This window comes from Schistocerca nitens, chromosome 8 (genome assembly GCF_023898315.1).
Source record: "Schistocerca nitens isolate TAMUIC-IGC-003100 chromosome 8, iqSchNite1.1, whole genome shotgun sequence".
Taxonomy (NCBI): Eukaryota; Metazoa; Arthropoda; class Insecta; order Orthoptera; family Acrididae; genus Schistocerca; species Schistocerca nitens.
The window spans coordinates 19,783,933-19,806,813 of NC_064621.1; the positions used below are offsets into that span (position 1 = coordinate 19,783,933).

Below are 22,881 nucleotides of genomic sequence, written 5' to 3' on the forward strand. Positions count from 1 at the left end.
ACTGTCCATTCCGTTCAACTGCTCTTCCAAGTCCTTTGCTGTCTCTGACAGAATTACAATGTCATCGGCGAACCTCAAAGTTTTTATTTCTTCTCCATGGATTTTAATACCTACTCCGAATTTTTCTTTTGTTTCCTTTACTGCTTGCTCAATATACAGATTGAACAACATCGGGGAGAGGCTACAACCCTGTCTTACTCCATTCCCAACCACTGCTACCCTTTCATGTCCCTCGACTCTTGTAACTGCCATCTGGTTTCTGTACAAATTGTAAATAGCCTTTCGCTCCCTGTATTTTACCCCTGCCACCTTTAGAATTTGAAAGAGAGTATTCCAGTCAACATTGTCAAAAGCTTTCTCTAAGTCTACAAATGCTAGAAACGTACTCCGGGAGCCTTGTTTCGACTCAGGTCTTTCAGTGCTCTGTCAAACTCTTCACGCAGTATTGTATCTCCCATTTCATCTTCATCTACCTCCTCTTCCATTTCCATAATATTGTCCTCAAGTACATCGCCCTTGTATAGACTCTCTATATACTCCTTCCACCTTTCTGCTTTCCCTTCTTTGCTTAGAACTGGGTTTCCATCTGAGCTCTTGATGTTCATACAAGTGGTTCTCTTATCTCCAAAGGTCTCTTTAATTTTCCTGTAGGCCGTATCTATCTTACCCCTAGTGAGATAAGCTTCTACATCCTTACATTTGTCCTCTAGCCATCCCTGCTTAGCTAAAGGAAGCTTTATATAATAAACACATATTCCAAGTAAATCCCAGACATGTTCGATAGTGATCATGGGAATGACTAACATGTTCTTGAACAACTGGATTCTACGGAGATGAATACACCTGACTGAAGGAAACAACTGAAAATTGTACCAGCATATTTTACAATAAAAGGTTCAAGTTGCAAAAGAACAATACTTACTCTCTCTCTCTCTCTCTCTCTCTCTCTCTCTCTCTCTCTCTCTCTCTGTGTGTGTGTGTGTGTGTGTGTGTGTGTGTGTGTGTGTGTGTGGTGAATGTTTTTAAGAGTTAAGGGGAGCAGGGAGGAAATTGAACATAATGAAGTTTAAGTAACAATATGCATGAGGGGGGGGGGGGGGGACAGGTAACTTAAATCGTATAGATGATGTACATCCCAACATTTTTTCTGTAAAGAACATTATTGTAATAGTAAACCTGACTCATTCCACATCATATTCAGAGGTTGCCATTATGATCCATAGAGCATTCCAGTAACTAACAAACTAATTGTTACACCATGTAGGTGCCCGTTTTTAGGTTTGATACTTCACTTTTTATTAATTTACAACATTCCTAATAGATCCCACCACGGGAAGTAGACTGGTTGGTGCAAGTGAGTTTTGTGCTGGCTATCACGATTTATGTGCATGTATGTCTCACAATGTTAGGTTGAGTACTATCTTGAGGAATTAAAGAATTTATATGGACAAGCTAACAGAACACAGTGAGAGTGACAGCAGTATTAGATAACTGACTCAGCCAAGAAGAAAAGTTATTACAGATTTATAATCTGCCCAAAGCAGCATTCAATTTCACTGTTTTCTCAATCTAACAACCCATCATTAATTACTAATCCAGCTAAGAATGAGCATGTGATGTACATAGATATTAGGCATTATTTTTAAGGAGAAGACCAGAGTGCTATAGTTAACAGAAGTTAATAACTACCTTCACGCCACTTAATATTTAAGGCAATGATTGACAGTAAGAACAATGTTGTAGCTAATGACAGAAGTGGGAGTAGCATCAGTATCTGACAAGTAGATCATGATCAAATAAAGTAAAATAATCACTTTACTGATTCTGTAAATACCAGAACAACTCTTCAGAGACTGTATCTGCATTTTATTTTTTTAAAAATATGATAGCAAACAAGGCATGCTCATTCACATAGCATATAACAACCAGAGTTACTTACCTGAGCCTGTTTATTAGGCTCAAGCCTCAGTAAACATCCAACTTGCTGCGTCCGCGTGTGGACGATGCCCGCACACACAAAGTTATCAGGATTGGGGTCTATTCCATCAAGTAACTGCATTCCAAAACCCGCCAACTTTGTCCGAACAGCTGTCAGATCCATTGGTGCAGAGGCTTTAAAAATTTTTTGGGACCTCTGTTGGTTACTGCAAAACATGTCGTTAAATTGAAAGTCAAATCTGATTTGTCAATATTTACACAAAAATAAATACCCTACAATTTTCTAACTCAGAAGCTACAGGCGCTCCCAAGATTGATACCTTTCATCTGCCACTGACACTCTAAACAGCTTGTATATTACAATAAAGGATGACAGCCAGAAACAGTTGCAGGATAGAATTTTTTTATTAAAATTCTTGACCACGGTTTCGGTACATATAAATATACCTTCATCAGAAGTAAAACTTCTAAAATTACATCATGCCATGGAGAATAATAAAATAATTATGCCAAAGGCGTCGTCAGTAATTTTGGCATAATTATTTTATTATTCTCCATGGCATGATGTAATTTTAGAAGTTTTACTTCTGATGAAGGTATATTTATATGTACCGAAACCGTGGTCAAGAATTTTAATAAAAAAATTCTATCCTGCAACTGTTTCTGGCTGTCATCCTTTATTGTGAAGAATTTTAACAGTTGCTGCTGCAGCCATGTTTAAAAAGCTTGTATATTAATTCTTCACCATTAAGGCAGATTTGGGGGTTTTGTGGAAAATCATACCTGGGTCCAATCAAGAATGCCAACTATCATCAAAACTGAATTAAAACTGATTTTAATGGTGGTCTGAGGACTTGTTGATAGCAGTTACAATGGCCTCCAGGTTTTCAATGTTCCTTAATAAGTATTCTACCAATTTAATAGAGAATGCAGGATTTTACTGACTAGTTAAAACAAAAAAGAACATTTGTGAATGGGATGAATATTATCTATTTACACTGTAGCCTGTTACATTCAAACATATACTGTATTAATTATTATGCAATTTATTAATATTATGCAATTTATTAATATTATGCAATTTATTAATATTATGCAATTTATTAATATCAGCAGTAATTTTTTTGCTTTACACTGGCAACTAATGATACAATCTGCAATATTAAATCCCGCACAATAAAATGTCGCAAAACCGTAACTATTCCTACTGTTAATAAAACTGCAACTAGTTCCAAATTCCACATCTCCACCACTATACCTTTTTTCCCTCTTATCCACCACTAGAAAACACTATAATAATTCAAACATATTTCAACAGCAAGTAATAACAGCAGTTCTTTTGTGCCACAGTCCACAACGTACTCTTTTTTATTATTCCCCAGTCTGTAGGAACACCCTGCTGGTCACTGGCCACTGTGGAGGGCATTGTGGGCTCTGCATCTGCTTCTTCTAAGGTCTGTCGTCTTCCTGGTTGCAGGGGACAACTACTCTGTTCCAACGGAGTGTCACCGCTGCTGGCAGAGTCAGCAACATGCCAGCCCATGCCACCCTACTTCCAGTTCCATGGGTAGTGAAATGGAACATGGCTGCTCTCCCATTCTGATGTTGTGATTAATTGCTGTGAATGAGCTGTTTGCTCATCATCTGTATCTGTCAGAAACCTCATTTCTTCATCTTCTATCACAACCTCCCATAGTAGGGATTGACTGATGAGGTAACACGCTACCCAAGCCTTTCTTGAAATAGCATCAGCAATATTGTCCAGAATCTCCCAGTCTGCCTTGCAACACAGTATCTTCTCGCATCAAGTCTTCTCTGCTGATCCAGTTGCTGTCTATCAGTTGAAACATCAGCATATAGCTAATGTCCTCCCTATAGTACACCCCGGCATGCCTCCTTCACTGCAGGAACATCTGAAAGTTTGTCTTTGAACAATTCAATGTCGGTAGGTGGTATAAGAACCGTGACCTCTCAAGCAGTGCCGAGCCTCCTGACGAGTTCAGGTTTATACATATGGAAGAAAACTATAGGTACACCTCTTCATTTGGGCATCATCCTATCATTTCTGTGACATGTTGAGGATCTGGTTGTGAATTTGATACTTGCTTGCGATTCATATTCTTATTAAATCCAGCACTTGTGGCTTTGTTCTTTCTTCAGCCAATACACTACTGCTTTTTTCATATCTGAAGATCGAGTAGATATATTCCACGTCTTACCAGCAATGACTCAACTGACACAGTACCAACAGTATTTAACCGAAGAAGTATTCTGCATAGCATTCTGTTAACTACCCACACTGGTGTAGTGAGCAGAAGTCTGTGCACCCAAGCACTTGCACAGTACCCCTTGTTCGCAATTAGGATGGCATTATGATACATTCTTACTGTCTACACTGGCAGTTTATAATCTTAACTGGCTGTACTAATAATACTGTACACCGAATTCCCACCTTTGTCACTCATTTCTTCAATATGTGCACTATAATTTTGTTGCTCACCCAACAAAGATGCCTAGGTATCTGGTGACAGATTTTCTATTCATGGACCTATTGCTTAATTTCATGATTGGGTCTCTTAAAATGGTCACATTTAACAGCATTTATTTTGCCTTTGCAGGTGCGACAGATAATATAACTCCTTGTTATTGCATCTGTATTGCAAGTTGCTTCTCGAGTTGCCCTCTACAATGATCATCAGGTCATCAGCATATGCCACTAGTCCTTACTACCACTTCATTATCATATTGGAATTATATTGGAATTATATTGGAACAAATAAGCCCTCGTTATCACTCAGCTTTCCCAATGTCAAGCTGTGTACCAAATCCCAGTAGACTGCCACTGTCAGATCCCTGAGTGCAACCTTATGAAATTTCTTTTGTAAAGATATGGCCATGATAGAATTGCTTCTCTGTTTTGACACTGTTTTTAGGGTCTAGTTTTAGAACACTTGTGAGTAGTCCAGGTATATCAGGTGATCAGAAAGTGCTGGCCACCATAACAGCTACAACATATTTACGCAGAGTTTTTTTTCCTTCAGTCTTATCAGCTCATAACGGCATCTGTTGACTTCCCACTTCTGAATCCAAATTGTTGGCATCCATTCCATGAAGAAATCTTTTCTCCTGTAGGCTACCACATAGCAGCTTCTCCAGCACTGTTCCTACGATAACGAAAAGTCGTATTTGTCTGTAAAACTTTGGAGCTAGAGGTTCCTTCACACTTTTTCAAGATAGTTACATTTAGCTTCTTCCATACATCTGCCCCTCTTGCTCATTCAAGTAAACTTAATTGAGAACTTTCTCTAAATTCACACAATCTCTCTTCAATCTATTTTCTAACATAAATCTTAAGATCAGCATTGCCTCAAGTGTTCCCACATTTCTTCCAAACCCAAACTGATCTACCCTCATGTTGGCTTACACTACTGTCAGGCCGCTAAGGAATGTCCCTAACATTTCATGTGGAGGGTGCAAAAGGGCCAATCCAAGATCTGGAATTTGTGAAGTTTGCCATGTGATGGCACCACATTGCCACCCCTACAATTCAAGACCACATGTGGTGCTACACTTTCTCAGTGAAGCTTCTGTCAGTCATCGATTCAGTTCATGTTAATGGTGTGGTATAAAGTGCAATACTGTTGGTATCAAACATATGTGATGTGGCTTCTTCCTGAAGCCACAGGAATGTGAGCAGGGGTATGTTTTTGAGGTAAGTACAGGGTGACGCAGAATAATGGGAATGTTTGAAATGAGAAGTGGCAGCCACGGGCAGGTGGGAGCAGTGCGGGTTCATGACAGTTAACGAGTAAACTGTCAGCCACTTCAGTAATCCTGGATCAGTGGAATGGACAACAGCGTGCGTTAGCCATAAAAATGTTTTATAAGAACAATGACAGTTTGATAGTGGTGCAGAGAGCGTTTCGACGTTTTTTATAATTTAGGACATCATGATGCCGTTCTGTTGAAACACACGATAAAATGTTGGATTAATAACTCTGAAGAGACTGGATCTGCCCTCAAGAAGAAACCAACAGGGTGACAAGAAGTGTGCGTTCTCCAGCCAACACTGATGTTGTACACGAGTCTGTCTTACACAGCCCACGGCGTTCAATTCGTAAGCAAGCAACAGGGGTTGGAATGTCCCGGTAAGGTGTTTGCAGAATTCTTCATCCTGATTTAAAACTACAGATGGTGCAAAAATTTAAGGACAATGATTCCTTGTTATGATTAGGATTCTGTCAACAAATGATAACAAAAATAAACAATGACAATGAATTTGTAAACAAGTTGTGGATGTCAGATGATGCTCATTTTCATCTTAGAGGTTACGTGAATAAACAGAACTACAGTTACTGGGCAAACACAAATCCTAATGATGTTCATGAGTGCCCTTTACATGCTAGTAAAGTGAAAGTATGGTGTGATGCTTCATCACGTGGGATTATTGGACTGCATTTTATCACAAACGAACAGGGAAACACAGTAGCTGTCAATACCGATCGCTACATGGAGACGTTACGAACTTTCATTACTCCTGCATTGGACAACTTTCCAAACAATCGAGAAGCCTAGTTTCAACAGGACAGAGTGACATCACACACAGCATGGCAATCAATGACATACGTGCGAGAATTGTTTGGCAACCGTGTGATCTCACGATTCGGTAACATTCCCTGGCCCCTTAGATCGCCAGATTTATCTGTTTGTAATTTTTTCTTGTGGGGCTACGTCAAGAGCAAAATCTCCGTGACACAACCAAAAACCCTTGACGAGTTAAAACAGAGAATTCAGGATGCAATTCACAGTATCCCAGCTGAGATGTTGCAGTGGTCAACGAGGAATCTCAACAGGAGATTTCACCAATATATTCATGCAGGACGACGCCATCTACAGGGTGTAATTTTAAAAAAAATGATAAATGCCATCAATATTTCGCAAATGGCAAAGTTGTAAGATTTCAATTACTATGAATACAATTTATTTCCTTCATCATTTCTAGTTTTATTGGGTTGTGGAAATGTTCCCATTTTTCTGTGTCACCCTGTACTTAAGTTCAAAGCTAACAAAATTAAAAAAAAAAATGGCGTTTCAGTCTTCGATCGCTATACTTTATTTTCAAGTATAGCGATCGAAGACTGAAACGCCATATTTTATTAATGAACGATCGCGGAATTCCATTCAGACAATTATGTCTAGTTTTGCTACCAAAATTGTTTGATAGGATGAAACTTGGGTAAATGCTTAACATTCTAGACTGATCATGTGGACTGATGACACTGCACAAGGAGCAATGAAATCTCTCTTTTAGAAGGCAGTTGGCTCATTCTTTTACATGCTGAAACAATCAGTGGGTCATTTCCAAATGGTTTGTTGTTTTTTACATTGAAGAAACAATAGCAGCAAAATTTAAAGAATAGTTTGTACACACTTTGCTTCCAAACACGGGAAAGAACTCTACTATAATCTTCCATAATGCACCATATTACTCTGCCCTTCCACGCTAATGTTTTACATGCAGCAGCAGGAACAGTGAAGAAGTGGAGTGAGCAGAGAAGCACAGAAAATTCATTTAATTGTCAAACGAAAAAGGCAGAACTGCTGCAAATTGAGAAACTGCAGCTATCACACATCATTTGCAACACTGACAAAACTGCAGAAGACAATGGTCAGAGTACTGTGCCTTCCACCATATCATTGCCTTTTAAAGTAAGTATGACCTGTGTGGGCTCATGTGAAAACATGTTGCAGACATAAGTAAGAGTTTTAATTTAGAAGATGTTGCAACTGTAGTGTGCAAAACGTTGGGCAGTATTACTCTCACAATGTGAACAATACTGTCAAATACACCTGTGTGTGCATGTGTGCATTTTTCTTTGGTTCTTATGGGCACTCAACAATGAGGTTATCAGTACCCTTACACTTATTAAAACAGACGAATGTGGAGGTAGTCTCTAAAATTGTTGCACACTCGTGCACATGAAATGTCCACACAGTCTCTCTCACACACATGCATTAAAACAACTTTGAAAGAGGAAGAATAACTACACATGAAATTACAACCCAAATAAAATGACAAAGGAGCTAAAGGAAAAGTACAAGGAAATTTCAGTGGCTGCCCACTAACAAAAAAAACTGGTATGAGCCAGTCACCCCATGAACAAACTAACCATCTCCCCAAAGTTTTGGGAAAAATTTTGGACAAATCACAAAACTTTAAAATTTGAACCATAATCATCTGAATGTAACTTAAAATAGAGGGCAGATCCGGCGGCAAATCTGACACGGCCTGCTGGTCAGAAAACAAAAAACAGTACAATGAAAGATGATGCACAGTGATCTGTATGCCACAAGCACCACAAAATGAAGGGCCCTCTTGCTAGAGCAAGAAGCTGTGGCATATGTAAAGAGAAGGAAGGACCACCTCATCCCGTCGATGTGGCTGAAGGACATATGCCACAGCTGTGTTGTGGGCTTTACTAGACGAATCTTATTGCATGTCACTTCCAGCCACTCGTCTTCTCATCGACGCATGACTCTGCACTTCAACAGCGATGTGATAGCATGCAGGGGGATGGCATACTGAAGTAACTGGGCATCACAACACACACTCTTGGCTGCTAGATTGTTTTAATTGGAGGAGTACATCCTGGACATTCTGGATTACTTTATCTGCTGGGTACATACATTGTGAAGAGTAAAGGGCACTCTGACAATCTAAACACAAAAGAAATTTAACACTGGAAGTACATCTCATCTGCTCCAGTGCCTGCAAGATTGCATATAATTTTGCATCAAAGACAGTAAGTTCTCGAGCAGTCAGACTTCGAGGACACGACACGCGGATACAGCAGTGCAACCGAAGGAGGAGTTCTGTTTAGACCCATGTACAGGCAGCTAAACAGCATGTGCTTATATAAAACGCCACAAAATATCACATTAAAAACAGAAGTAGGAAGGCAATCTCTCTTGTACTGCACGAAATCTAAAATTACTCTGGGCCACTGCAGTAATCAGAGCGGCAGATGGTTAAAACCCTGGATTTGCTGTCGTACTTGCTCCGCACTGAGTGACTCCGGCACATACTACACATGGATCCTGAATGGCATTGGGGCTTGTGGACAGTTGGAGAAAAGGCATTCCAGAGGTGGATGAGCAACAATACGGTATAGAGATGAAGTAGGAGCTGCGAGGAACTTGTGTGCCTGAGGCACCGTGAGGAGCTGCTGCCAGATGGTGAGTGGCTGTTCCACAGGCTCAGCACAGAGACTGGGTATGGGACTGCTCCTACATGCACCTGTGGCCAACTGAATCCCCTCATGATGGACAGTGTCAATGATCTTTAAACAAGGTGGCATCGCCAATCTACCGTATTTACTCAATCTAAGCCGCACTTTTTTTCCGGTTTTTGAAATCCAAAAAACCGCCTGTGGCTTACAATCGAGTGCAAAGTAAGCGGAAGTTCTGAAAAAATGTTGGTAGGTGCCGCCACAACTAACTTCTGTCGTCTAATATATGTAGCGCTACACAGGCATGCTTTGCAGGCACAAAGATAAATACTTGCGCCAAAACCTCTGCGCCAGTCAATAAATTTAAAAAAAGGTGGAAGACGAGCTTTTATTCTCCGCCCCGAGTTTCAACCACTGCAGTTTCATACATTATCCAATGAAATAAATAGAAATTCTGTATTGTTCATCTTCGAATGTAGCAGCATTTCAATGTACTATGAAAATCCGACTGGCAAGACTGTTCGGGATGTTTGTCAATATGGCCAACTCTACGTTCTGAATTTTTCCCTACCTGTGAAAAGATATGGTTACTAATAGTAACTTTTATGAATTGTGAATCACATGCAGTATTCTCTTCACCATAAGAATAATACGAACATAAACATTTTGCCATGTATTGTTTCGTGTTTGCTGCTATCTCATTTAAATCCTGTCTGCCTAATAAACTACGAAACTAGATGAGACAACAGCAAACGCGGAAGAATGTACATATCATGTCATGTTTATATTCGTATTATTCTTATGCCTAATAGTGATACAGTCAGAAATAAAGCACGGCAATTGACTAGATTTTTAAATCTAAGATGACAATTTCTGTGCAGAATGTTATGTACTAAAGAGGTGTGTGCAAAGATTTTCAAACGGAGAAAAATTTTCGCTAAACTCTCGTTCAGATCATCATCTATCATACGCAGTCTATTAATTGGTTGAGCGGCGACAGGCCGTAAACACTCATTATCAGAATGCGGCAAACAATGCATGACACAGTACAGTAATGCGTTTTCAGCTTAGAGTGACGTAAACACCTATAACAAAGAGAACAGCAGTTATCAGATCAAAGAAAAATGAGCAATCAATTCAAACCAGATGAAACACATGAAAAAGAAAGCGTACCGGTACCCGTATAAATATGGACAGAGCACCTGACACATAGCAATGTCTACCTGGTAAAGCTTAACCGCTAAACTTATGACTCTAACCACACTACTGTAGCTGTATCGTCATTCATTCGACCTAAATTGTGTCTCATATTACAATGGACCGACTTTGTTTCGATTTGGAGGTGCGGCCTAAAACTTTTCTCTACCCTTGAATTTCCAGTCTCAAATTTCAGGTGCGGCTTATATTCGAGTAAATAGTCCAGCTGGGAATGCATGAAAGCCCTATAAAAATGGAGCAGACATGTCCTGTCCACTCTCCAACATATGTGGCTAACACACTTTATGATGTTCAGTGCCTTGAGGGTTCTTGCTTTCAGGTCTTTCAGGTGTGGCAACCACAACAATTTGGAGTCAAGAATGAGGCCCACAAATCTCACCGAGCCTCTAAACTCTTACAGAAGTCAGGTAAATTAAATATATGACTGAAACTATTAAAATGACGACGACACACACATGCACGCACACGCACATGCACACACTTTGAGAACAACGAAACAGTCCACAAATAAGGAGCACTGTACAAGACTCCTTACCATATATATGATACTGTTTATGGCTATGGTGAAAAGGGTAACACTTTAAATGCTGCCCTGAGGAACACCATTCTCTAACTCCAAACGATCTGATGGCATGTCACAGACTTGGGTCCTAGAAAACCACTGAGACAGTGAAGACCATAGGAAGATGGGGAGGTGGCCACGAAAGCCCCACTGAAGAAGTTGTGTGAGGTGTAAGGTGCGAGAATACAGTGTCTTCCAGTAGTACTGTACACATTACTGGTATCTAAGAATCTGCCAATACAGTGATGATGATGATGATGATGATGATGATGATGATGTAGGAAAGCCTGCTGGATGGTCCCCTCTAGCAGGGTCAGCTTGTCAACAGTGGACTAAAATTTCCGGAATCCACACAGAGCGGCTAAGGAGGTGCCTGCTCTCTAGCACCCACACCAGACGATGGTTAACCATTTGCTCCAGGATCTCTCCCCCCCCCCCCCCCCCCACAACTCATTAAAACTATACTCCTGTAACTACTGTGAGACGTGTGAGCTTTTTCTCGTTTGAGGAGAGGTGTCAAAGCTCTATGAGCTGGGGAAGTTGCCCGCCTGCTACGTAAGATTCAAGTATTCAAGGAGGATTTCCTTTGATGTAGGTGGAAAATGTTTAAGCATGCAATACCACATTTGGTCACGACTGTGTGCAGTGTCACAAGTCTCACACAGTCCCGATTCCAGTTCTCACATGGAGAAAGGTGAGTTGTAGGACTTAGAACTGTTGGGTCTAAAGTTCAGCTTGCCCATGGCGACGACGAAATGCCGGATCTTGGCTAGCACTGGCATTAGCCATTGAAAACTGCTTGGCCAGTGTCTGGGTGACAGGTGTTTTGAGACATCCCTGTATCAGCACTGCTGCTATTGGTGACCTTCTGTGTGTACCATAAATCCTTTGGATGTCTTTCCATACATTACTAGAACAAGAGTACAGGAACACTTGCTACAATCATTTCATGCTCTCCTTAATGATGTGTAGAGCCTTGGCCCTCGCTACTCTAAAGGCTCTGAGATTGTCCGCTGTTGGCAGGCATTTAAACTGTTGAAGAGCCACATGCCTGTCCCAGATTTCTGAATGGCACTCGTCTGTCCGCCAACTTACAGATCACCTCTTAAGATGACCTGAAGACTTTGGGGTGACTAGGTCAGTGGCACGATACAGCACTCTTGTCGTGTGTTCCACCCATTCCTAAACGCTGTTGTGGAGTTGAAGCACAGCCAGCTACATGAGCAGTGCCCAGTTAGCCTCACTGACAATCCATTTTGGTGGCCTCCATTTAGTAGGTGGATCCGCAGTGGGATGTGGTCACTGGAATGAAGGTCATCAGTTTCTTCCCACTGTGCTGACTCTGCAAGGCTGGAGAGCAGAAAGATGTCGATGGCTGAGGATGATCCAGCAGCTGCCAAGTAATGAGGATTGTCCTGTTGAGGATGCACAGTTCTTGAGATGTCATGAGATTGTCCACGACACAACACCTGGTGTAAGTACAGTTTGAGCCCCACAATACGTTATGGACACTGAAATTACACAGTGGGAGAAACAGATGGGGGGAGTTGTTCAATAAGGCCTGTGAGCCTCAGAGTCTATTGCATGCTTCAGAGGTAAACACATTGAGCAGATAGTGATGATCTGAGTCACATGAATTGCAACGGCTACTGTTTGTAGGACAGTAACCGAGGAGAGAGCACGGGAGTGTGTGTTATCAACAAACACAGCAATGCCTCTCTTGGCTCTGTTTCCACTATCATCTCTCTTGTTGGAGGCCATAGCCCATTAGTACAGGGGCATCAGCAGCTTTGAAATGTGTTTACTGTAAATGCAAGCAAAGGGGGCTGTGCCGGTGCCAGGAATTTCAGTTTCTCCTCTTGACATCTGAACCCAGTCATGTTCCACTGCACTATGGGAGTCATCTATCACAGGGGTTTCCACTGGGATGGGGAGCTCACAATGGGTTGGGTAGAGTTTCAGCTATAGGGCAAGATGGTTGCCCCAGGCTGACTTTGCAGTCCATGCTCTGAAGCAGAAGGAGCAGAGTCATCAAGGCAAATGACACTGACAATGTTTGATGATTTACTGCCTTTTTGTCTGTGGTGGAAGCTTGACATTTACTTTTTTAGACTGAAGGGCTTTGGAGGAGCTACCACAGCAGCAATGGAGGTTCTGGTACGTACACAGTGGTGGCAACTGTCACTACATCTGACGTTCACAGAAGGGCTATGGGCTCTGAAATAACTGCAGCACAACATGGGCACTGACAAAAACAGGTATTAGTGGTGACACTAACAATCTACATTTGTGTAGAAGTAATGGCTGTTTAAATAGGCTTTCTATGGTCTGAAGCAAAAGATGTGTGTAAGGGAGACTGTATGGCCTTATAAATCATCTTGGTCTCTCCATATGGGATACATTTTGATGTCAATCTCCTGCATCTTCTGTTCTTCAAGGAAGATGCTAAAATCCCAACTCCAAACAGAGTGATCCCCCAGAGCAATTTGCACATTTTAGATGAGAGGAGCAGCCAACACTGTTGTGGGTGGCTTTGCCCCATTTGCCCCAAGTGGCTTCACCTTTACATCTTAAGGTGGTGTGCCCAAAGCACTGGCATTTAAAACAGCACAGTTGTTGAGGACATATCACCATACACGTTGACAAAGGAAATCTCCCTTGATATGCTCTTGGAGTTTCGTCCTATTATAGGTAAGTATGAAGGAGGCAGCTTTTGAGAGATCCCCATCCACCATTGTCATTTTGCATATCAACAATATCTCCCTGATCCCACTCTTCCTTCAATTCCTCCCAGGGAATGTTGACAAGATCTCGACAGGTCACAACATCTTTGCTGTAGTTCAGGGTGTTGTGGAGCTCTGATTCTGTGGCATATTCCCCCATGGCACATTATTTTCTAGAGGGTGGTGGCTTGTTGGGAATTAGCAGTTTGAACCAACAGTGTTCTGTTATGCAATTGCTTGATAGATTTCAGAGTATCTGCAATCCCCTCTAAACCTTTCTGAATATAATTGGGGGAAACCACATCAAAGCTGCCTTCTTTTCACTTCACAAGACTCATTCTGACTAGCAGCATGTGACCGGAATACAGCAGACATTCTAGTCATTAGTTCGGATAGCCAAAAATATACTATTATGTCCAAAAAATTGGTTTAATGAATGCATACATGTTCATAATTTCATGTGCCATGAAATTGCAAAAATGTGGGAATTTAAGGAGATGGGACCTGGATAAACTGACTAAACCAGAGGTTGTACAGAGTTTCAGGGACAGCATAAGGGAACAATTGACAGGAATGGGGAAAAGAAATACTGTAGAAGAAGAATGGGTAGCTTTGAGGAATGAAATAGTGAAGGCAGCAGAGGATCAAGTAGGTAAAAAGACGAGGGCTAGTAGAAATCCTTGGGTAACAGAAGAGATACTGCATTTAATTGATGAAAGGAGAAAATACAAAAATGCAGTAAATGAAGCAAGCAAAAAGGAATAAAACATTTTAAAAATGAGATCGACAGAAAGTGCAAAATGGCTAAGCAGGGATGGCTAGAGGACAAATGTAAGGATGTAGAGGCTTGTCTCACTAGGGGTAAGATAGATACTGCCTACAGGAAAATTAAAGAGACCTTTGGAGAGAAGAAAACCACTTGTATGAATATCAAGAGCTCAGATGGCAACCCAGTTCTAAGCAAAGAAGGGAAAGCAGAAAGGTGGAAAGAGTATATAGAGGGTTTATACAAGGGCGATGTACTTGAGGACAATGTTATGGAAATGGAAGAGGATGTAGATGAAGGTGAAATGGGAGATATGATACTGCGTGAAGTGTTTGACAGAGCACTGAAAGACCTGAGTCAAAACAAGGCCCCAGGAGTAGACAACATTCCATTAGAACTACTGACGGTCTTGGGAGAGCCAGTTCTGACAAAACTCTACCATCTGGTGAGCAAGATGTATGAGACAGGCGAAATACCCTCAGACTTCAAGAAGAATATAATAATTCCAATACCAAAGAAAGCAGGTGTTGACAGATGTGAAAATTACCAAACTATCAGTTTAATAAGCCACAGCTGCAAAATACTAACGCGAATTATTTACAGACGAATGGAAAAACTGGTAGAAGCCGACCTTGGGGAATATCAGTTTGGATTCCGTTGAAATGTTAGAACACGTGAAGCAATACTGACCTTATGACTTATCTTAGAAGAAAGATTAAGGAAAGGCAAACCTACGTTTCTAGCATTTGTAAACTTAGAGAAAGCTTTTGACAATGTTGACTGGAATACTCTCTTTCAAATTCTAAAGGTGGCAGGGGTAAAATACAGGGAGCGAAAGGCTGTTTACAATTTGTAGAGAAACGAGATGGCAGTTATGAGAGTCGAGGGGCATGAAAGGGAAGCAGTGGTTGGGAAGGGAGTGCGACAGGGTTGTAGCCTCTCCCCGATGTTATTCAATCTGTATATAGAGCAAGCAGTAAAGGAAACAAAAGAAAAATTTGGGGTAGGTATTAAAATCCATGGAAAAGAAATAAAAACTTTGAGGTTCGCCGATGACATTGTAATTCTGTCAGAGACAGCAAATGACTTGGAAGAGCAGTTTAACAGAGTGGACAGTGTCTTGAAAGGAGGATATAAGATGAACATCAACAAAAAGTAAAACGAGGATAATGGAATGTAGTTGAATTAAGTCGGGTGATGCTGATGGAATTAGATAAGGAAATGAGTCACTTAAAGTAGTAAAAGAGTTTTGCTATTTGGGGAGAAAAATAATTGATGATGGTCAAAGTAGAGAGGATATAAAATGTAGACTGGCAATGGCAAGGAAAGCATTTCTGAAGAAGAGAAATTTGTTAACATCAAGTATAGATTTAAGTGACAGGAAGCCGTTTCTGAAAGTATTTGTATGGAGTGTAGCCATGTATGGAAGTGAAACGTGGACGATAATTAGTTTGGACAAGAAGGGAATAGAAGCTTTTGAAATGTGGTGCTACAGAAGAATGTTGAAGATTAGGTGGGTAGATCACATAACTAATGTGGAGGTATTGAATAGGATTGGGGAGAAGAGGACTTTGTGGCACAACTTGACTAGAAGAAGGGATCGGTTGGTAGAACATGTCCTCAGGCATCAAGCGATCAAGGGATCACAAATTTAGCATTGGAGGGCAGCGTGGAGGGTAAAAATCGTAGACGGAGACCAAGAGATGAATACATTAAGCAGATTCAGTAGGATGTACGTTGCAGTAGGTACTGGGAGATGAAGGAGCTTGCACAGGGTAGAGTAGCATGGAGAGCTGCATCAAACCAGTCTCAGGACTGAAAAACACAACAACAACAACAACAACAACAAGAACAACAACAACAACAACAACAACGAAATTGCCCTTCGAAACCATCCTACGAGATGTGAGATTAGCCTTTTCTTGGGAAAGGGTCAATTGCCACCCTGTTCACGAACCATCGTTGCCTAGCGGAACCCTGGTTTAGGACCATTAACACAAACCACCTATACGCATTAAACCAACCTACAATATTAACACTTTGTTGCTATGAACATAATTTCCAGTCACAAACATATGAGATAGTAAACTCAAACAATGGTGTTTTAGAAAACAGTTCCTATTGTGAAGTTATTACGCCACTTGTAACCTTTCACGCCAGTATGGCTTACTCAGTCAGTATCCGCGCCCATTTACCTATGTTTTTTCTACCTGAAAGTTCATTCACAGTTCCTTTTTCAACTGAATTATCTGTTTTATCTAATATATCAAATGATCACTTTTAAACGTCAATTGATGACCTTTTAAAACACGAGAGAGGACAAATTTCTTACGATCTCCTGTTAGGACATTTAAGTGAATGGCAGAGAGCCACTAATCTACATACAACTATTGTACCCAGTGTCACAGTAACCCCGGTCACTGCTATTTTTATTATTGTACAGATATGTATATTGTATAAAAAGTGATCTTGCAAATGGTTACGACCATCCCCCTCCAATAGCTTCAGAACCCCAGCCTCATGGCGAATTTCCCCGATGATTCGATGGAAAAGCCTATCAATGCATGTGCCCTCCTTTAGTTTTAACAGTTCAACTGTGTTATTAACTAATGTGAAAACTGGTGCAGCATAGTGAAGTGCTCCCCGAGTGTTAATCCCCTTTTAAATGGGTGTGAAACGTGTGAACCTCCCCTCCTACTCCACTGCACTGAGTTCCAGTGGATGTGCCTGGTCACTGCCACACCACCTTCTACCCGGCAGCTTGTGCACTGCCTGCCGAGGACAACGCAACACGACACATTGCGCCACTCAGCTTTGCGTGTAACTTCAGTGATGAAACGTATATGCTTTTAAATTCATTTAAGAAACAAAGATGCTTGGTGTGTACTCCTGATTCAAACAATTACCTTCCAATGTGTTTTATTCACATTTGTTAACTGACGTAAACTTGTTTTGATGTTTTATAATATTTATTCCTTGTTCTTGTGTAAACATAATATTGTTGAAGTGTGTAAGACCCTTTGTGACCCCTAAGAGGTCTTCAAAGTCTCTACGCCCACCCGTAGTTTAAGGCCCCTGCAGTCTTCCGCCGGAACCTTTAACAACCAAATAATGTCTATTTTGTCTTTGCAAACTAAAATTGTCAACATTTAAATAACAAACGCGTTGAGCGAAATCGCATACGTTTTCTGCCCCCACAGAAGGGGGAGGAGTGTAATGTTGAGCCTGATAGTAGGGGATTCTATCTTCATTTTCTTCAAAAAGGTATATTTCATTTTCTTGTTACAGTCAAGCATTAGCCGGTAGCTTCAGCCGCCAGTAATTTTCTCGTCCCATGGTCTGGCAAAAGTAAGTCAGGACTGAGGTGGGCAATCTCGATCACACGCCTCCCTCATGTGCTGACGAGGTAACGCCGATTAGGCAAAGCTGACCAGGCACGCTTCGGAACTTTCCATGCAACCCCCGCGTTTTTCTTGGCTCCTGGCTAATAGGGGCAGAGGAAACCGCGTGGCCGTGCTGGAGCTACCCTGCTGCCCGTCGGCGGAAAACTCTCTCTCTGCCGTGGGCCCGGGGCTGTGAACATCATCATCTCTTCCCAGTGCTGCGGCGCCGAGGACTTTGTTTCTGTAGCTGCCACGCCATTTGGACTTATCCGAATGGCAGCCGCCACTTTTCTTTAACTTCGCGTAAGTTTGCTGCGAACTATGTTTCGCCTACCATACATTTTGCGCTCCCCTTCGCCTCCCTAGCGCTGACTCATGTTGCCCATTTGAATTAACATCTGTTGGTTTTACTGCCAATACATGGTCACAACTCAGGAAAAGGTGTCGGAACAATTTCTTTAAACACATTTGCCCACTGCCTTAGCCACTCCTAAGAGAGGTGTTTCTCCACAAACTGGTGTCAGAATCAGGATTAGTTCCCATAGTGACTTTGTCACTAATTTAAATTCTTCTGGCAAGGGTATCTTGCCAGTAGCCACAGGCCATAACATCATTAGCACTTTTCTATGGACAATGAGCAGGAGCTTTCACTTCATTACGGTTTTAGTGCTGACCATTTCGCGCGTATAGAATGCGCCAGCTGCCCACCAAATTCGCACCGCATGGGATGTGGCTGTGTCTGTGTCAGTAAAAACACACAGGGTGCGTGCTGCGGTGCTGCAGCTGCTCGAGTCCGTGAAAACCAGCGACGCAAGACCTCCCACGCCATCTGCCGCCCCGTGAGGGGCATGCAGCCGAGTGCCGGGCCAGCCACCGTTGTCAGCTGCCAACACATGTGCCACCGCCCAAGGGTTCAGTAGCAGTTAGCCTGCAGCAATGGTAGCCACTGACTAACCTGCCATCCGCCACTTCACCACGTTTAACATCACGGGCCATTCACCACTGGACCAGGTTATTTTGTGCCCCCCCCCCCTCTTTTCTTTGTTTGTTTTTTTGTAACATTCACATCATGGTCACTAGAGCCCCCTGATTTAGTCAACACGTTGATAGGAACTCTAGCAACGGAACGGGATACTCCCGGAGAGGCAGCTGTCTCGCAAGACCCACTCGAGGCTATCAATGCTAGAATGAACCAATTGTTCATACAAAATCAAGAGTTAGTTGATCAAAACCGGGTCTTGAAAAAGACGCTGGAAGCCAATGTGCGAACTTCTGTACCTGTGGCTAGCTCCACTCCTGTAACAACTGTACAGCCTGTGACAGCTAATATTAATTTTGTCACTAATACAACTACTGCAACCTCAGCTAACATGGTAACTGTAAGCAATTTTCCTGCGGCTTCTTTCATTTCCACCTTTTCTGAAAAGTCCCATGAAAATGTGGTCATGTTAATACAGAATATTCATGATGTGGGTCATACTTGTGCCTGGCTGGATGATCTATTGGTCAACATAGCCAGATTGAAGTTGACAGGGGAAGCAAGAATGTTCATAGACACAGTGGACGAATTGCGTGATACACATGATTTTGAACGAGGATTTTGATGCTTATGCAGATCACATACCAGCCTTATCTTGTAGTACCTACAAGCTTGGCGAAAACGTCAGTGAGAATAGGATTTTGCGCTTGGAAGCAGAAGCTTGTACTAGTGACGTGTTTATTCACAGTATTGACCCCTGAATTTGTGGAGAAGTTAAAACGGCCTCCCCCACATCTCTGTTTGATGCTATTCATTTGGCAGTAGTATGCAAAGAAGTATTGCGCTTCTGCTCTGCCGCACTGTGTCCGCCGGAGCTATTACCAGTATTAGCAAGGGAAGTAATTTATCAGCATTGTGGGAGACCTAGCCACACGGCAATGTGCTGTCGTGCACCTTTCTGCACTATTTGCCAGACTGTAGGCCATCTCAATAATGTTTGCCCAACAAAATCACTATTTTCTTATCAGATGCGGGGTCACCGCCTCAACGCGAGGTCTAATCAGGTAAACGAGTGGGGGGCAGGCTCTGCCACCCACCCTCGCCCCCGACTGGAATAATACACCCGGTGACGACCAGAGAGAGTAAAGAGGTGGAACATATTAGTGTAGGTGGTATACTCGGGAACAAATTAGTTAAGATTTTAATTGACACCGGTGCACAAGTTAGTGTGTTATTTGTAGATAAAAATGATTGAAGGGTGTTGCGGCCACGCCGATTTCATATTAGTGGTCTTGGAGAAGGAGCAATTGTCCCTGCATGTACGTGTGTGGTGAACCTGCAAATCGACGAGAATAGTTAAAGTCAGAAGATGCAAGTAGTGAGGCTAAAGAAATGTGATTTCGACATCATGTGCACCATTAGCAGGGGATAGTGAATTATCGAATGCGAATTGTGCAGTTAGGTGAAGCAATTCATTGCTTCGGCAGTGCACCAACTCACCAGACACGAGGAAGCTGTGAAAGGCACTGTTCGCAGTCTCCCATAAAACCGCAAATATGGGTGATAAGAACCACTGACCCTATAAGGGTGGTGGAAATGAAAAAATTCTTTGGACAGATGTCAAGAATCAGAGGCAGCCAAAGACAGACACATCCTGGTGGATCCACTCACCCAGAATGATGTGTTAGATCGCCAACAAGTTCATATTAAGAGAAGTATTTGTCGACCAGAAAGAAAACAGAAATGTTTTGCAATACCTGTGTGAGTATAGATAATTTTGGTGTGAAAGATGTTATAATACCGAGAGGTATTACTGTCGCTAGTGGACAGGAGATTTTGGAAGAAGTAGGACAAGCCCAGATTCGACGAAGTAAAGACGAGAAGGGATGGAAGAAGAAGAAATTTCCAGTTAGAAAAGTGTGTTGTGTAGCATCACCATTACGGAATCGGTTGTCAGAGAAGTTAAGTCATTTATGTATCGAGGAGAAAAAGATGTTACAGCCAGTGTTAGAGGAGTTTTCTTGGCTGTTTGAAGAGAAGCAGTTTCTAACAGCTACAGATTTGGTTCAGCATGAAATTCCAACCGGTGAAGCTCGGCCGATTGTGCAAAAGCCATATCGTTTACCATATCATTTGGAATCAGTTGTCGAAGATACGATTCAGCAGCAGTTAGCAACAGGAATTATTCAGCCTTTCTCAAGCTCATGGGCATCTCCCGTGGTAGTTGTGCCAAAGAAGTCAGTAAATAGTGAGGAAGCCTATCGTCTGTGTGTCGATACGAGTGTGCTGAACCAAGTAACGACTCCGGACACACATCCCCTATCGCGTATTGATGAAACCTTGGACCGACTATGCAACTGTACGTTATTCACCACCCTTGATTTGCGCTCTGGATATCGTCAGATCCCTGTTGCACCTCAGGATCACCATAAAACTGCTTTTGTTGTACCTACAGGACTACATAAATTTGTAAGAATGCCATTTAGTTTGAGGAATGCACCCGCCACTTTTCAAAGATTTGTAGACTTGTAGTTGCGCAGACTGAAACCCACGACATGTTTAGTATATTTAGACGACATTATCATTTTTGTAAGACCATAAAGGAACATGCAGAGAGATTGAGGGATGTATTGGAGAGGTTGAAAGGAGCCCACCTGAGTGTCAAACTGGAGAAGTGTGCCTTTGCCCAACCATAGGTACAATATTTAGGACATAAAGCAAGTGCGGAAGGTGTCAAACCGGATCTCAGTTTGACCACAGCAGTAAAGGACTTTCCAACATCAACAAGTACCAAAGAATTACAGTCATTCGTAGGCCTTGCAAATTATTATAGACTTTTGTGAACAATTATGCTACCATTGCTTAGCCACTGACTAAACTATTGAAGAAAGGAGTTAGTTTCACCTGGACCAAGGAATGTGATGAAGCGATGCAACAAATTCAACATGTTTTGACTAGAGCCCCTGTACTAGCATACCCAGATTTTGAAAAACCATTTATTCTGTCGGTAGATGCCTCAGATTATGCCGCAGGAGTCATTTTGTCACAACAAATCAAGGAAGAAGTGTGACCAATTGGTTATGCGTCTCGACAGCTTAACAAAGCTTACTTTATGTGACTGAAAAGGAACTTTTAGCACTCACATTTGACGTAACCTACTTTCGATGCTATTTTTATGGGAGGAAGTCTACTGTCATTAGGATCATGCCCCATTACAGTGGATGCTAAGCTTGAAAGATCCCAGCAGTAGGTTAGCTCATTGGGCTTTAAAATTGAGCAAATTTGAACACAAGGTAAAACATAAGCAAGGCAGGTTGCATTAAAACGCCAATGCGTTAAGCGCCGGAAGGTTAGAGTAATTGTTGCCAATAATATTTCAATTTAAGAATTGAAGAAAGCTCACCAAAGAAATGTTGAATGCCACAGGTATGAAACTTTGCCCGAATTTTCTGTCGAAGGTGGAATTTTGTATCAAAAAACCCCACTGGGTAAACAAGTACTAATCCCGAAAGAATTACGTCCTAAGATAATAGCACAATGTCATGATAGCCTGCAAGTGTGTCATAATGGTCTTCGCGCCACAAATTGTCGAATAGCTGCCGTTATTTCTGGGAAGGCAGACGGCAAGACATGCAAAAGTATATACAAAATTGTTTTCCCTGTGTTAGGAGGTCATTGCCCCCTCAAACAAAGATACCTTTACAACAAGTGCCAGAAGCCACTTGCCCCTGGGCCTTAGTAGCAGCAGATATTGTCAGTCCTTTCCCTTTGAGTCCACAGAACAACAGATACATATTGTCAATTATAGAACAGTTTTCGAGATTCCTAATCCTTGTCCCCATACCGGATGGGTCAGCAGAAACTGTAGCTCGAGCATTTGTCACCCACTTGGTGTTACCATATGGCAGTCCTGAAGCTGTACTTACAGATCAAGGCATGAACTTATGTCAGCATTATTTACAGAAGTTTGTCAACTATTGTGAATCAAAAAGTGGAGAACGACCCCATTTCACCCTAAGGCTAACAGACACTTAGAGTGAGTCTACTGCACAGTCACACGTATGCTTTATTATTATGTCAATA

At 41.8% G+C, this 22,881-nt stretch overlaps 1 protein-coding gene across 1 annotated transcript in view; it reads right to left on the reverse strand.

The window, feature by feature from the left end:
• LOC126198440 (AP-2 complex subunit alpha) overlaps window positions 1-22,881 on the reverse strand; it is a 363,223-nt gene that overhangs the window by 26,334 nt on the left and 314,008 nt on the right. The window contains exon 18 of the mRNA XM_049934762.1: window positions 1,940-2,144. Within this exon, the coding sequence (XP_049790719.1) occupies window positions 1,940-2,144 (205 nt within the window). The remainder of the gene's footprint in view (window positions 1-1,939; window positions 2,145-22,881) is intronic.